At 41.1% G+C, this 15,505-nt stretch overlaps 1 protein-coding gene across 4 annotated transcripts in view; it reads left to right on the forward strand.

The window, feature by feature from the left end:
• Positions 1-15,505, forward strand: part of cdkl5 (cyclin-dependent kinase-like 5) — a 135,726-nt gene that overhangs the window by 64,038 nt on the left and 56,183 nt on the right. For all 4 annotated transcript variants that reach the window (XM_034194650.1, XM_034194665.1, XM_034194671.1 and 1 more), the window contains exons 3-8: positions 1,432-1,477; positions 1,554-1,690; positions 6,500-6,620; positions 6,926-6,985; positions 9,252-9,342; positions 14,701-14,803. In XM_034194650.1, the coding sequence (XP_034050541.1) occupies positions 1,432-1,477; positions 1,554-1,690; positions 6,500-6,620; positions 6,926-6,985; positions 9,252-9,342; positions 14,701-14,803 (558 nt within the window). The remainder of the gene's footprint in view (positions 1-1,431; positions 1,478-1,553; positions 1,691-6,499; positions 6,621-6,925; positions 6,986-9,251; positions 9,343-14,700; positions 14,804-15,505) is intronic.

Raw genomic sequence — 15,505 nt, forward strand, 5'->3', positions numbered from 1 at the left:
ACCCATTGGTTATGAATGTTGGATTTGAATTTTTCTGTGTAAGTTCCTCAGAGCTATTCAGATATGGACCTCAGTGCATGTTTTATTTCTATTAATGTACTTTTGAGTCTTGAATAAATCCCATTTATATGTATGTTCATGTTATGGAATCAGGATAAGCACTACGACCAAATACATCTCATAGAACTTACTTCTTCTTTGAAAGAGTGACAACTGCACTGTAGAAGTGGGCCATTAGCTTTGCATATTTGAAAAGTTAAACGCTTTCTTGACCAACAGACAGCAACCTTAATGTCCACCCATAAACAGTTGTTATTCTGCTTATGTGCATATAATTACAATTCACCCTTCAGGGCCCGGTTTCATAAAGTGGTCTAATTTTGTTTAGTCAACTAATCTTTTGACGTTAGTCATTGCACAAAGTGCTTAGTTAGCTAAAGTTTTGTATTTTTAGCCTGCTACATACCTTGCTAGCCCTTCTTCAGGTTTTGATTGCGCTGAGGTTTTACACCTGTGGGACCTTTCAACAGGTTATCAGCGACACCATGCACATCTCCAACTTGACAATGTGGCGAATCATAAGGGATGTTAGTTTAGCACTTATCCTGCACATCGGGCGATTTGTCCAGCTACCTATTGAGGGACACTACGATCTCCTCCCAAGCCCGTCTTGTGGCAGTTAGGGCCGATGTTGTTTCTTTGGAACATGTTTCTGTGTAGGCGCTCAGTTGTCCAGGTGGTTTCCATAGTAGAGAAGCTTGAATCTTCGACTGGACTGGGTTGCTTGACGCAAGGACGTTTCGCTTCAAATCGCAGAAGCTTCCTCAGCTAAAATTCTTGCTCTGGTGGTCTGACTTCTGTCTTGACTCTTGTCGAGAAGAATGATCCGAAGTCACAAAAGCTGGAGTTTTAATGGTGCTCATGAGTGTTCATGAGCACCCCTACGTTGCTTCTATTCCTCCAAAAGTGCTTCCTCCGCTTTGGAAAATGTAGGGGCCTTTTTCCCGGAGCGCTTCTCCTGTGGTGCGCCGGACTCGGCCATGGTTGTAGCAGGTTGACCAACCCGGAAGTAAACAAAACTCTCACACATTGGAGCCGTTCCTTGGCAACGGCAATCGCAAGGCCGCTTATACCCCTGAAAATCGTTGACTAACATTAGACGGCTAATCTACAAGTTTACCCATCTATGTGAAACAGAGATTAAACGACTAATGTTGGGTGACTAACCTTAGTTGACTAAGTAAGTTTGGTAGACTAAACGATTAGACTGTTTTATGAAACCGTGCCCTGGAAGACAGCCACAACTGTGTTCCTACAGCAGCTATGTGTCTGTCTGTGGCTCTATATGCGTTTCTATTCATTCAGAAGAACTTGTTGCCTTCGTTTGACTTATTGAATTATATGCCAATTCATGTCCTCATGTGTTTGCAGGAAACCAATGAACTGGTGGCCATTAAAAAATTCAAAGACAGTGAAGGTGAGTGAGGGAATGCTGAAGGGAGGAAGGGATTGTGAGAAAAAGAAAGTTATTTCTGTGTTTTATTTCTGCACAGAAAATGAGGAGGTCAAGGAGACCACTCTGCGGGAGCTGAAGATGCTTCGGACACTGAAGCAGGACAACATAGTTGAACTGAAGGAGGCGTTTCGTAGACGAGGGAAGCTGTATCTTGTCTTTGAATATGTTGAGCGGGTAAGTAAAATGACGCCATCACTGTTATCTCTGCATATATGCATGAATCCTTCATGTTGGTATTTTGTCATAGCTACAATGTAAATTCAAGGATGTTGGGATTGGTTATTTAAACAGACAGAGCATCACCATGGCAACATATGAATTATGCTGCTGGTGAATAATGGTATTCCCCTCTGTGTTGCCAGGGTATCCAGCCAACTGTTTATTTCATGACTTTTATCTTCATACGGTCTTCATTCTAGAATAGCATATCCTCATTACTTTTGCATTGCAATTTTGTGTCACTTTTCTAAAAGAACAGGCAGAGAAATTACAATTGCCTGAATTCTGGAGGAGAAAATGATAACAGTATGACAAGTGTTCAGCCGTGTGCAATCAAAATTTATGATGAAATGTATTATGTATTTTCCAGATTATGTGTCGCACCAGAGTAAGAGCCGCATTTGTCCAAAAATGCATCATGAAGAAGGGAAAAGCCACATATAAAGTATAAATCACACTGGTGTATAAGCCACATTTATTTTTAAAATGTGGTACTATTAGTTTATGCAACAAGAAGCACAATGAATAATTGGTGCATTTTTCATTTATAATGCAAACACAGCATTAGTGAGCAGAAAGTAAAGGCTAATTAATGTTGTAGTATGAGGCAGTGCCGGCTGGTGGTGTTAATTTTTATGAGAATGCATCTTCACTTCTTCATGAAGGGGAATTTGCTGCACACCTGCATTGGGGTGCATGTGAGGCGTTATTGTAAAGCGCTTTGAGCATCTGATGCAGATGGAAAAGCGCGATGTAAATTAAATCCATTTACGTACCATTTACGTGTGCCTAACAAACTGGCAACTCAGGCTACGCAAATTTGCAGCCGAATACAATAAGCTTGCTACCACTCTCTGTCTCTCTCACACACACACACACACACACACACACACACACACACACACACACACACACACACACACACACACACACACACACACACACACACACACACACACACACACACACAATATCACTTGTTGGGTGACAATAATGAGCAATACATTTAACAAACAGCTATAAATGGTGCAAGTGGTCCTTCAGATCCATGTAGAGCATTGACGTGGTAGAGCAGCTCAGATATTTCTTTAGCCACCATGAGATAATGAGAACAGAGATTGTCCTGCCTTCTGCTGCAGTTTCGTCTTCAGCTCCCAACAGCCAATCATTCACCATACAGACGGCTGGTGCCTGTCACATCAATATACAGAAAAACATCCAGCCCGGATGGTACCTCAGGCAGGGCTACTGAGGTAGCTAATGTGTTCCAGAATATCTTTAACTTATCCCTGGTACGGTGCGCTGTTCCCTCCTGCTTACAGAAATCCACAATAATGCTAGTTTCAAACAGATAAGAATAACCAACTTCGAAGTGCCTAGAGCACATAAGACTGCTCTCCCACCCACTCTGGATCCACACCCGTATGCATACAGAGCCAGTAGATTAACAGATGATTCTATCTCCACTGCCCTCCACACTGTACTATACTTCACTGAAAGCAAGGTACATACGCACCGCTGCTGTCTGTAGATTACAGCTCTTCTTTTGATACAGTCACTCCCATCAGGCTGTTCTCCAAACTGTCCAACGTGGGTTTTCACTACAAGATCTTTGGGTGGGTAAATTACTTCAGTCCAGCGACAGTCAGTAAGGATGGGCCCTGACCAATCCCCCACACAGTCCCTCATTACAGGAGCTCCACAAGGCTGTGAGCTGAGTCCTTTCCAGTACTCTGTCTAGACCTATGACTGTGCACCAACTCATCACCTCAACATCATCATTTTTGTAGAAAACACAACAGTGGTGGGGCAGCATGTTGGCCTTGTGGTTAGCACTGTTGTGTCACAGTGAGAAGGTCCCAGGTTTGCTTCTATCTGGTTCTTTCTGCGTGGAGTTTACGTGTTTGTCTGGGTTCCATCCCTGTGCTTCGGCTTTCTCTCACTTTCAAAGACATGTAGGTTAGGTGAATTGATGACTCTAACTGTAGGTGTGAGAGAGAGAGTGTGAATGTTTGTCTATATGTGTCAGCCCTGTGATAGATTGGCAGCCTGTCCAGACCCACTTCTTGTCCATTGACCACAGGGATAGGCTCCAGCCCCCCATGACCCTTAACTGGAATAAGTGGGTTTAGGAAGCAGGACAGGACAGGACAGGACAGGAAATGGATGGATGGACAACACTGGTGATGGTCTAGTGGTTAAAGTGTTGGGCTTGAGACCAGAGACTCCTTGGTTCAAATCCCAGCCTGACTGGAAAATCACTAAGGGCCCTTGGGCAAGGTCCCGGTGTGTAGTGGACACCTTGCATGCAGCCTCACATCGGGGCAAATGTGAGGCATTGATGTGTAAAGAGCTTTGACCGTCTGATGCAGATGGAAAAGTACTATATTTAATTCACATGGATGTGACTGTGCCGAACTCCCCGCTCCCCCTCACGCACACAAATGTATGTCCACACAAATGGCTTGCGGAGTGTGTCTTCGCCCCCCCCCCCCCCCCCCCAACACACACACACACCATGAATCCAACATTGTCAGCTGTGGCTGAGGGTCCTGGAGTCCAGTCGCTGTCCAGCGCAGTGCACTGCTGGAACAGCTGACCGCTGTGTACTGCAACTCAGCTGATGAAGCCCTGGTCACACAGCACTAACAAAGGACACCGAAGGCAAAACAAAACAAGAAATCTGGACTTACGTTGACTTTTGGAGACATCATTTATATCCTTTATAATAGGAATTAAGTATTATAAATTGTGGTGTTTTTTCTTTTTTTTTTTGCTCTGCTAGTGTGTGCACAACTTTCCACGTGTTTGCATTGTGTTTGTGCGTGCAAACAGAAGCGTGCACAAAACCATCTCCACGGAACTGTGCACACCTGTCTGACTGTGTATCCCTCCCGACAGCAGGTGGAATGTTTTGTGGTTCCCCATTCCGTTTTTTGTTTGTGGATTTTCAGCCGGTTTCTGCTTCTTTCGCCCAGTTTGGTGTTATGTGTGAAGGGGCTCTTATAGATGCCCTTGTTTTTGTTGTTAAACACTAATATGAAATCAGATGTCATCTTTCAATTTGTCACACAACCTCTGACCTTAGATGACATTGAAAACCAAACTCAAGGTCAAGCTCAAACAGTTTAGAGCCAATATTGATTAATCATATTGGAAGTACTGTGTGTCAGTTAGTTATTTTTGAAAGAACTGATTGAATCTCAGTGTGACACAGAACCATATGTTGTGGTATCTCTAAATATAAGGAATTAATTTGCATGATTGTCAAACATGTACGTCACAGGTGGGTGTTGTACTCTTTGAGAGCTTTTTATAGTTATCAGCAATGTAGTCATACATTCTGAAACATGTAAGACCCTACATGTAAGACCCTGATTTACACTATTGTGTAAATCAGATCTGATTTACACTATTGTGTAAATCAGTTTATACAGTAGTCAAAATATTGTGGCATGCTTGGACAGATGTATGTACATCAAAAACAGAGGTTCAGTTTAATTTTTACAAGCAACTCTTATGTTCTATGATCCGCACAACCTTGAGAGTTGCCATTTTATTCAACAGAACCCTAAATGCACCATGAGTATGACATATAACAAACGTCATCAGCACATATGCAATCCATGGTCATGGTGGCCATGCCACTAATTACAAACTCACATGGTTTGTGGCCACCAAAACACAAAGAACTTCACAATGATCTCATAGTAAGGGCAAGATGAAGTATCTTCTTTGAGTGTTGTCCTCTCCAGAGAGGCATTGTGTCAAAGGAGTAGTTAGGGAGACTCAGATAAGGTGTATGACTGTACTTGCATTGTGAGGGAACGTCATTTAAGACACAACAGCCACATTGCATCTTTCTCTGAAATTGATTCAGTGCACAGGTACCATATGTTTCGGAAGACAAAGATGGACCTGAGTGGTTCGTGATTCGTGATCCAGTGTGGTTTTGGGAATTAATAATGGTGACATACACCACCTGTGCATGTTTGTTGACTTGACCTAACCTGTAATCAGTGATTTGGTTGTCATATTTTGTTTAGCTTCCTTTGTTGAGATTTTTTTTTTTTTTTTTTGGGGGGGGGGGGGGGGGGCAAAAAAAGCAACATTTTTAAATGCTCTGATTCATTCATTTTATATCTAAAGTCCAAGTCACCTCACTACCCAATCCCGGATAAACAGTTGAGTGAGTGAGTCTAAGTCACACGGTGACAGATTGAGGAAACATATGAGTAATGGATATGAAATTTTGATATTTGTTCATGTCCTTTTTAGTCCTGTACAAATCCTTTTTTCATTCCTTAAACATGTTCCTTGTCAGCTGATGTTTGGTGAGTCTGTCTGAAAGTTTTGTGCATGCTCAAAACTTTGAGCAGATATCAGACAGAGAGCTTCCCGATAGTTTATTTACCATTTTGTTGTGTAATTGTTTGTTAGCTTGCCAGTGGATGTCCAGTAGATGTTAGTTTTATCCGTACATTATGTTTGTCTTCATCCAAACTCAGTGGTTGTCCACTCATTCCATCAGAGCACCAAATCCACCAGGGACTGACAGATTAGGCGATTTCACCACCGGAAATTGTTTCAATCCATTACACATCAGTTCATTCAGTTCATCATAGTATGACTACACCTTAAAAGAACGAGATAATACTATTTTAGTAACTTTGGTTAAAGGAAAATATTTACCCATTCATTCAGTTTCTTCCCAGTACAAACATGTAGCTGTTTATAGACTCAGTTGTTGATTGTGATTTCCAGAACATGTTGGAGCTGTTAGAGGAATTGCCCAATGGTGCACCACCTGATAAAGTACGAATCTACATCTACCAGCTCATCAAAGCCATCAACTGGTGTCACAAGAATGAGATAGTGCACAGAGGTGAGAATTTTAACTCTGTCTAAATCCATGGGAAACGGGAAACTCTGTGTTTTTTATGCAGTGTTAAATCTATTAATTACAGCTGCATTAAACACAATAACACTTTATGCAAAATTTTGTATAATTACCAATCAACATTAAATGCCAACTCAATGATGATGACTCACTATGCCGGTAGATTTGAATACCTCAAAAACCCACTTCCAACCACGCAGATTTAAGTCATGTTTTTATGCACACTTTAATTTTGGTGAAATAGTACACGGCAGAAAAGTGATGAGAATAAATCATGTTATTTCCCCCAGATATCAAACCTGAAAACCTCCTGATCAGCTCTGAGGATGTCCTCAAACTCTGTGACTTTGGTGAGTGTTCTCTTTAAAGGACCACATTTAGTGTTGAGAGGTCCATTCAGTGCGCATAGAGGTCTACTTCAGCCTTTATTAATACTGATTTATTACATGTCCTCCTGCAATCTGCACACACCAAGCTGCTGTCAAAACCGCTATGTGTTTTTGGGATCCTCAAGAAGACGTTGGACATCCTAAACAGCCTATGCGCAGGTGCTGTGGTTGCTGTACAGAGCAGTGGAAGAATGTTGCATTCTTCTTGGACTTTCAGTGACTTCCTGGAGTTGGCCATCAAAAGTGTCTGTATCTATATGCAGTGAAGGTATTGAATATGTAGAAAAGCTCACTTATCTCGGCAGTGACATTCATGTCTTTGGGTCCTCAGCCTTTGACTTTGAGAGATGCCTGGGAAGAGCTTATGGAGTCATGAGGTTGCTGGACAGATGTGTTTGGTGATGCCAATATGTATATAGGAGACTACCATATCTCACGGCATTTCTTCATTCAGCATCACGAAATATATATTCATTTATTGGTTTGTGATATTGTCACAAAAACTGCCACATTTTAGTAATGGGAACATGAATTCATTGGTATGCAGGGTGTCAGGGAGTTATGGTCAGGGTTAGGGGAAGAGGTAGGGTTAGGTTATGGTTATGGTTATGGTTAGGGGGAGGGGTAGGGTTATTAATAGTCAGTGGTGGGCACAGCTAACCAAAAAGTTAGCTTTGCTAACCATTAATCAGCTAACTGAAAAGTTATCTTTTATCATGCTAAACTGATAAACCACCAAAATATTTATCGGAAGCTACAGCTAACCGCTAACCAATAACTTACATTAATTTGTGTTGGTTTTTACATTGAATGAATGAATCAACCAATGTGAACGGAGGCTCAGTCTACCCATAATCCCTTTGGGCGTGTGTGTGTTATGTTCAAAACTTCAGAATTAGTGCATTATTTTAAAATGAAAAGATATGTGTTATATTTTTACTTTGTACAAATGACATAATTGACATTAATATAGTTATTCTATCCGGATTAATTTGATTTATAAATCAAAACCATAAGTCAAGCCTACTTTCCTTTTCAAGACGTCTGCCTCACAGCTGTTGTTGGGTTTTTTGTTTATTTGTTTGTTTTTTATAGCAGTCTGAGGGCCAGGCCCCTTCTGCTGGGGTAGAGTTGAGCTCAGCTCCTCTCAGCTGTCTCATTGCTGCAAAATACATAGTAGACAGGAGCCCACAGGGTTTAAAAATGTTTTTCACCGTTACTGACTATGTAAAAAAAAATGTTAGTGGTCTAAAAGTTATCAGAACTAAATCTATCGGAAGCTAATTGGTCCGCTAACGGTTTTTGAAGTTAGCTGAAAAGCTAATCCACTAACAAAAAAGTTAACATTGCTAATTAGCGATTAGGGGATTAGCGGTACTGTGCCCACCACTGGTAATAGTAAGATTTAAAAAACCTTCATTTCGTGAGCACGAAAAAACTTGAGACTGGCTTGGTAAGAGAATGAAGGTCTTTCAGATCGTAGTGGTTCCTGTGTTACCGTATGGTTGTGAGAATTAGATGCTAGCCAGTGACCTGAGTCACTAGATATCTTATGTACTACAGCTGGAGCTGTATTTTTTGGCAGATTTACATTTGTGGGATGAAAGCACTGTGAAAAAAGAAATCTCACTGCTAATAGGTGACCTTGTAAGTGTATTAAGCAGAACAACAACAACAAAAAAACCTGCCAGTGGAAACCAGCCAGCCAGCATAAAAAAGTGTAACACGTGATTATTATATTTCATTTGCCAAAAAATGTATATATTAAAAAAATATATTAGCCTGGTATATGTTTTGCACATCATTTCATTGTAAAAATGTAAAATATGCATTAATACAGTCTTCTTTTATAATTTTACTGTGGATCAGGTGTGGATTTTTCATTTACATGAGTCTTTTGCAAGATCTCACAATTAATTAGCTTTTCATAATTGGTGAAAGGAAACCCTGCCGAGTCATCCAAGGTGGCATTTGTTTATTATTCACTGTTGGAGTTGGCATTCAGTTTATTGTCATTTTTCGTGCTTAAAATGGACTTGGTTGTTTAAAAGATGGTCTTGGGCAGTCTGCAGCGTCTGATGAAATGGAAATGCTGGCAGACTATTTCAACTTTCCCGACATGTCTATATTGTTATTTTTTAGAAGGATTGTTAGCATATATATGCTGTTTTCACGAACTGGAAGTTGAATAGTAATCATTTATAATTTATTTCTTACTGCACCTCAGGTTTTGCTCGCAACCTGGCTGAAGGAACAGATGCCAACTACACTGAGTATGTGGCTACCAGGTGGTACCGCTCACCCGAACTACTGCTGGGGTGAGTGTGTGTGTGTGTGTGTGTGTGTGTGTGTGTGTGTGTGTGTGTGTGTGTGTGGTGTGTGTGTGTGTGTGTGTGTGTGTGTGTGTGTGTGTGTGTGTGTGTGTGTGTGTGTGTGTGTGTACAGGAAACCACATCTTATTCTCTTGGCTCCTGTTCGTCTTTTACTCCCAAATTTTTATAGTCATTTGTTTGAGTCCTTCGTTTTATGTTAATTTGGCTGGAGTTCCGTATTAAACGTTTTTCACAGTCCTATTCACCTTATTCAGCCCCGCCCACTTTTACAGCGGAGGCATTTCGGTTTTGGATTAGGACTTCCGGTGAGCGGTGTTTTGAATACAGAACAACAGAGGATATTACATGGATAGAAACAAAAACCTTTTTGAAAAGCTCAAAGGGATCGACTCTGGCTCACCCACGGGTCATAACTGAGTGGGAAGATGACATGAAAAAGTGTCCCTCGATTATTTTTAACTACTTTGTGTTGTCACTCAGCCGCTGCGCCGCTGAAGCTCGTACAAAAGCACAATCAAGTTAAAATGCTACTCGACAAGTAGTATCACCGTAATGGCAAGATTACATAACGTTAATATACGTATGGTGTTATTTTATGCAGTGCTTGGTTGTATCAAACGCCAGAAAATGAGTAAATAATATAGCAGCTAATGCTACAAACACAGCTTACCCGCATCTGCCGTGGCTTCTTCAACGGAGCGTTATAGTCCAATAATTTCTCTGGGTAAAGATCCAGTGGTGTGGGTTTTTTCTCCATAAAATGAAAAGAACAGACAAGGACGTCTAGGTGGATTTTTTAAATTCAGCAAGCACCGGAGATCCTCGTATTTCAATGGAGGAGGGATCAAGTTAAATGCTGGACCACAGCACTCATATCTCTGCTCTCCATGTTCAAAACATTGTTCTGAAAGTGATAGTTTCCTCTTCTTCCAGTTGTTGTGGCACCTACAAACTGAACAATTAATGCTGCTCATGTTCGGACACTTCTAGTGTACTGTGTTCCCACGTAGATAATCATTGACGCAGTGGCAAACCACCTGACAAAAAACTGACAACCATCTGCAGGATGTATTCTGTCATGTTTTTAATTAGTATTTGTTCATCTGTTTTATTTAAATGTTACTGTTGTTGCATTCACATTGTGTTAGCATACTTCAGTACATAGCTGCATGTGCTACAATATATCAGCAAGGTTGCAAAGTGTGTCTGTGACAAATGTGCCTCTACAAAATAATCTATACTGATTTTAAAGTGCAAAAGCATTGCTGTGATTGCAAAAATGTTTTTGTACAAAATAACACCATAAATCCACCATTCCCAAATGTAAGAATGGGGGGGATGTTAAAATCTGAAAATTGTCTGCAGCACATCCAAACCTTTAATCACAATTTCGATAACACATGAGACTAAGATGTATTTCCACATATGTTATATTAAACGAGTACAGATAAATGACGAATAACACATAACTTAAATTACATGTCCATGTTTTATAACTTCTAGGTACATTTTTAAAACAATCAACAGTTTGGGTAATTTTGAAATTTTATTACAAACTGAAAATCACAGATGTTTTTCTTTATTTTAATTACCTCTCTTAGCCCATTTGCATTACCTTTGTGGCCCATTAGGTGGCTGCAGGCCATGCACTTAGCCTAGACTCGTGTGTCATTTATCACTTCAATAATAATAATGTCATAATGCAAAAACCTATTTCAACTCAGAGACCTTATCATGTTTGCAGATGGAAAATATCTGCTTATTAACTGTTTTTTAAGTCTTTCTAACCTTTACTTATACACCTTATCCTGTGAATTCACACCTTACCTTTTTGTGATGCTATATATATAGTCTTTCTAACCTTTACTTATACACTTTATCCTGTGAATTCACACCTTACCTTTTTGTGATGCTACATATATATATAAAATATATCATTTATTTGGATTCACATGTTTTCTGTTAAAGCTGCTGTCATGTTCAAGTTGGTGTGAAAACTGACTCACCCTCAGACAAATTTCTGCACGTCCTTTTCAATTTTTAAAATGTGTCTATGTAGTTGCTACTTGTGGAACAAAAAAATGTAAACCACTCTCAGGCAGCAGTGGAGGAATTTCTCTTTGAAGACAATGAAGCATCAGATTTTACAATTTTTGGCAATTGTCAGGTCATCAGTCTTCCCCATGATTGCAGTTGTGTTACTGAACCAGACTTAACCTGACTTAAAATGCTTAATATTTTTAAATATGCATTTTCTGTTTTTGTGGTGCTGTAGGCCATAAGTATCCAAATTAAAATTAAAAAATGCTTGAAACATTTTAGATTGTATGTAATGAATCTATCAAATTTTTATTTTCTTAAATACCTGACAAAAAGAATAGAACTTTCTCACAACATTCAAATTTTTTGAGATGCCCCTGTATTTGTGATTAAACTATCTTGCTTTCACACTGGATTAGAAAAATATCTGACTTCAGTTTGTTGATTTTATATTTGTTTGTGCATATATGTGTGTGTGTGGGGGGGGGGGGGGGGGGGGTGTAACATCAGATATTTGTCTGTGACATCCAATTCTGAAAATAATCCGGATCAGTGAGATAGCATCAATTTGACCAGCTAACGCTTAGCCTAGACTCGTGTGTCATATATCACACTGACAAAGAGGAACCTTGGGGTAATTTTTGATCCTACATTGTCCTTTGACCTTCACATTAGAAATATTATGAAGACTGCTTTCTTCCACCTGCAAAATAAAATAAGGTAAACTTTATTGATCTCACAGAGGAGAAATTCACATGTTACGACAGCGAATTCCCTGTCTATGGCTGATGCTGAGACCCTGATCCATGCGTTTGTCTTTTCTAGATTGGACTACTGCAGTGTTCTTTTTTCTGGTTTACCACAGTCCAGCATTAGGGCTCTTAAATTGGTTCAAAATGCTGCTGCCAGACTTTGACATAGAGCAGAAGGTTTGACCACATTACACCCATTTTGGCATTTCTTCACTTGCTTCCTGTCTCAGTGAGATCAGATTTTAAGGTTCTGCTAGTAACCTAAAAAATTGTTCATGGGCTGGACGCATTTGCAAAACACAGCTCAGTGGAGAGAAAACGTTTACTGGGTAAACAGGCTGGGGTCGGTACACAGAAAGGCAGTCTAAACAGAGCAACAGGATCAAAAACATCAGGCAAAAAGACGTGGTCAGAGTACACAGGCAGGTAGTCAAAAACCGATGAGGCAAACAAAGCAAGGCAAGAGAACAAGAACTGAGCTGGAAGGAAGGCACAAGGCACATCGATTTGGTGAAGGACAGAGACAAACTGTGAGGCTTATAAAGCACCCAGGTGATTAACTGCAAACTCAGAACAGGTGTGTGGAGAAACTCCCAGAACCGGGGTGTGGCCAGACAGAGGGAGCAACCCACCAAAGAACCAGGAGAGAAAGGCAAGAAACAACAGGACAGAGAAAACCCAAGCAGAAAGATAGAACAGAGACAGAGCAAGAGACAGAAAAACAACCCATAAAACCAGGAACCTGACTAGGAAGACAGAGACGGACAGAGACTGGATTAATGATTTTAACCGGGAATGGACCAAAGAACCTGGGAGCCATCTTCCGAGGAACACCACGAAGCGGCAGGTGCCATGTAGACAGCCGGACCAGTTGTCCCGGAATGTAAGAGGGTGCTGTGGAATGTCTGCGATCTGCCGCTGCCTTGTAACTTTTGGAAGACCGCTCCCAGGTCCGTTGGCACTGCATGACAAGACCCAGAGCAGAGGGTACTGGTGAGCGCAAATCAGTGGAGGTGAACAGAGAAGGTTGATGACCAAAGACGACATCGAACGGAGAAAAACCAGAGGCTGCAGTAGGCAAGCAGTTATGAGACTATGTCCTGAGGCAAACCATGTAGCTTAAAAACATGTACCAATAAAGCTTCAGCGGTTTCTTTAGCAGACGGGAGTTTTGGCACAAAATGAACCATTTTGGATAATCAATCTACCACCGTCATGATTACAGAGTTACCCCTAGAGGGTGCTAAACCAGTCACAAAGTCCACTGAGATATGAGTCCACGGCTGAACAGGGATGGGTAGAGGCAAAAGAGCACCCTTGAGTGTACGCATAGCAGTTTTATGCATTGCACAGACAGAACAAGCATTCATATATTCCTTGACGTCTGACAACATTTTTGGCCACCAAAACCTTTGGGAGAGAATATACATTGTTCTTCTGGCACTTGGGTGGCACGAAAAGTGACTATCATGTCCCCATTGAATGACCTCCCCCCTGAGAGACGTTGGAACAAACAACTTGCCGTTCGGGCAATCTTGGGGGATGGGAGTATTCCTTAATACAGACCTAATCTTAGATTCAATATTCCAGGTTAAAGCAGACACGAAACACTTGTCGGGCAAAATCGGTTCAGGAGCGGGAGTGGAATCGTCATTTAAACGAGACAGCGCGTCAGGCTTGCCATTCTTGGACCCTGGATGATAAGACAAAACAAAATTAAAATGGCTGAAAAAGATGGCCCACCGAGCCTGACACGCGTTAAGCCACTTGGCGGTGCGAAGATACGCCAGATTTTTATGGTCTGTCCAGACCAAAAAGGCAACTGTGCCCCCTCCAACCAGTGACGCCACTCCTCCAAGGCCAATTTGACTGCCAGCAGTTCGTGATCACTGCAACAGTGAGTTTCTTAGATAAAAAAGCACAGGGGTGCAACTTGTTATCGCTGGACCTCGTTTGGGAAAGCACAGTCCCCAATCCCAATGTCGGTACTCTTTGACAAAATATGTTAACGTATCTAAAGTACAATCACGCCAGGTACACATACTCTGTGATGAGATCAGGTGGTTTGCGTTATTCTGCTGCCTGCAGTGTTTGATGAAAAGACAGCTGTACGTCATCTCGCCTCACTGCTGCAGCTTGATTTAGTAAATGCCCTGGAACATTTATTGAGACGTTTGAATGCCTCCCACTCACATAGTCTCTCTCTCTCTCTCTCTCTCTCTCTCTCTCTCTCTCTCTCTCTCTCTCCCCAACACCACCGCTCTTTTGCGACTCTGCTGCCAGATCGCTCACCATGTCTCACCAGACTCCACAAATGACCATCTCTTCCTCCGACTCCACAGCATTCCGTTTAATGTCACCCCCCTCCCCCGTCAATCTACATCTCCCACCATGATCACAGTCCTTTCCACTTCTTCTGATGACTTCCTTTTTTATCCTCACTTCCATCATCGTGATAGTCACCTCTCCCATCACACTGGTAAGGTCATTACGTGCTGCCACTGATTTTGCTGTACCACTCTCTTTCTCTCTTTTCCTCTGTGGATGTCAGTGCTCCCTATGGGAAGGCGGTGGACATGTGGTCAGTGGGGTGTATCCTCGGCGAGCTGAGTGACGGACAACCCTTGTTTCCCGGAGAAAGTGAGATCGATCAGGTTGGTGCACCCAAAGTTGTTCCTAACGCAATTAACAGAAAACCGCAATTATTTTCGCTCTTGACGATCACATAAAATCACAGTTTGCTTCCCTTTTTCCCATGTGAGGATTTGCAGATTTTATTTCTCACAAACAAAACTAGGCAAGTTCTTGCTCCAGTGCACAACTTGCTATGTGACAATCTAGCCCCGGCATGCACAACTGTTTCCATAAGTCGAAACACAAAACTTGATCTGTGGTTAATTCCATATTATTCAGTTATCTCTCATATACAGTATGTCATTGTAAATATACAGGATTTGTGATGTAAAGAAATACAGCAAACATCATTTCATCACTGTCAAAGGTTAAAACTAACAAAACTATCATCATTTTCAGGAAAAAATGTTTCATCAGAGTTGATAGGAACTTTGGGTGTCTGCGTGCTTTAAAACCTAAATCTGCGCTCAAGCCTGAATTGTCTCTGAAATACAATGATTTAACATGAGTCCAATTTCAAAATATTAATTTCAAGCTATTTTCAAGTAAAATGTTTAAGCCCAAATACAAACAAATACAATTTACTGCAAAACCTACTCTCTGGTTTGAATGGTTAATGAGATTTCAATATTGAGTCTACGTTGTTTTTGGCTTTTACCATGGTAACACTTCACGTTATGATAAAAATGCTCAATTTGAGCCTAGAGAATCTTCCAATAATT

Source organism: Thalassophryne amazonica, chromosome 2, assembly GCF_902500255.1.
Source record: "Thalassophryne amazonica chromosome 2, fThaAma1.1, whole genome shotgun sequence".
In the NCBI taxonomy this organism is placed as follows: domain Eukaryota; kingdom Metazoa; phylum Chordata; class Actinopteri; order Batrachoidiformes; family Batrachoididae; genus Thalassophryne; species Thalassophryne amazonica.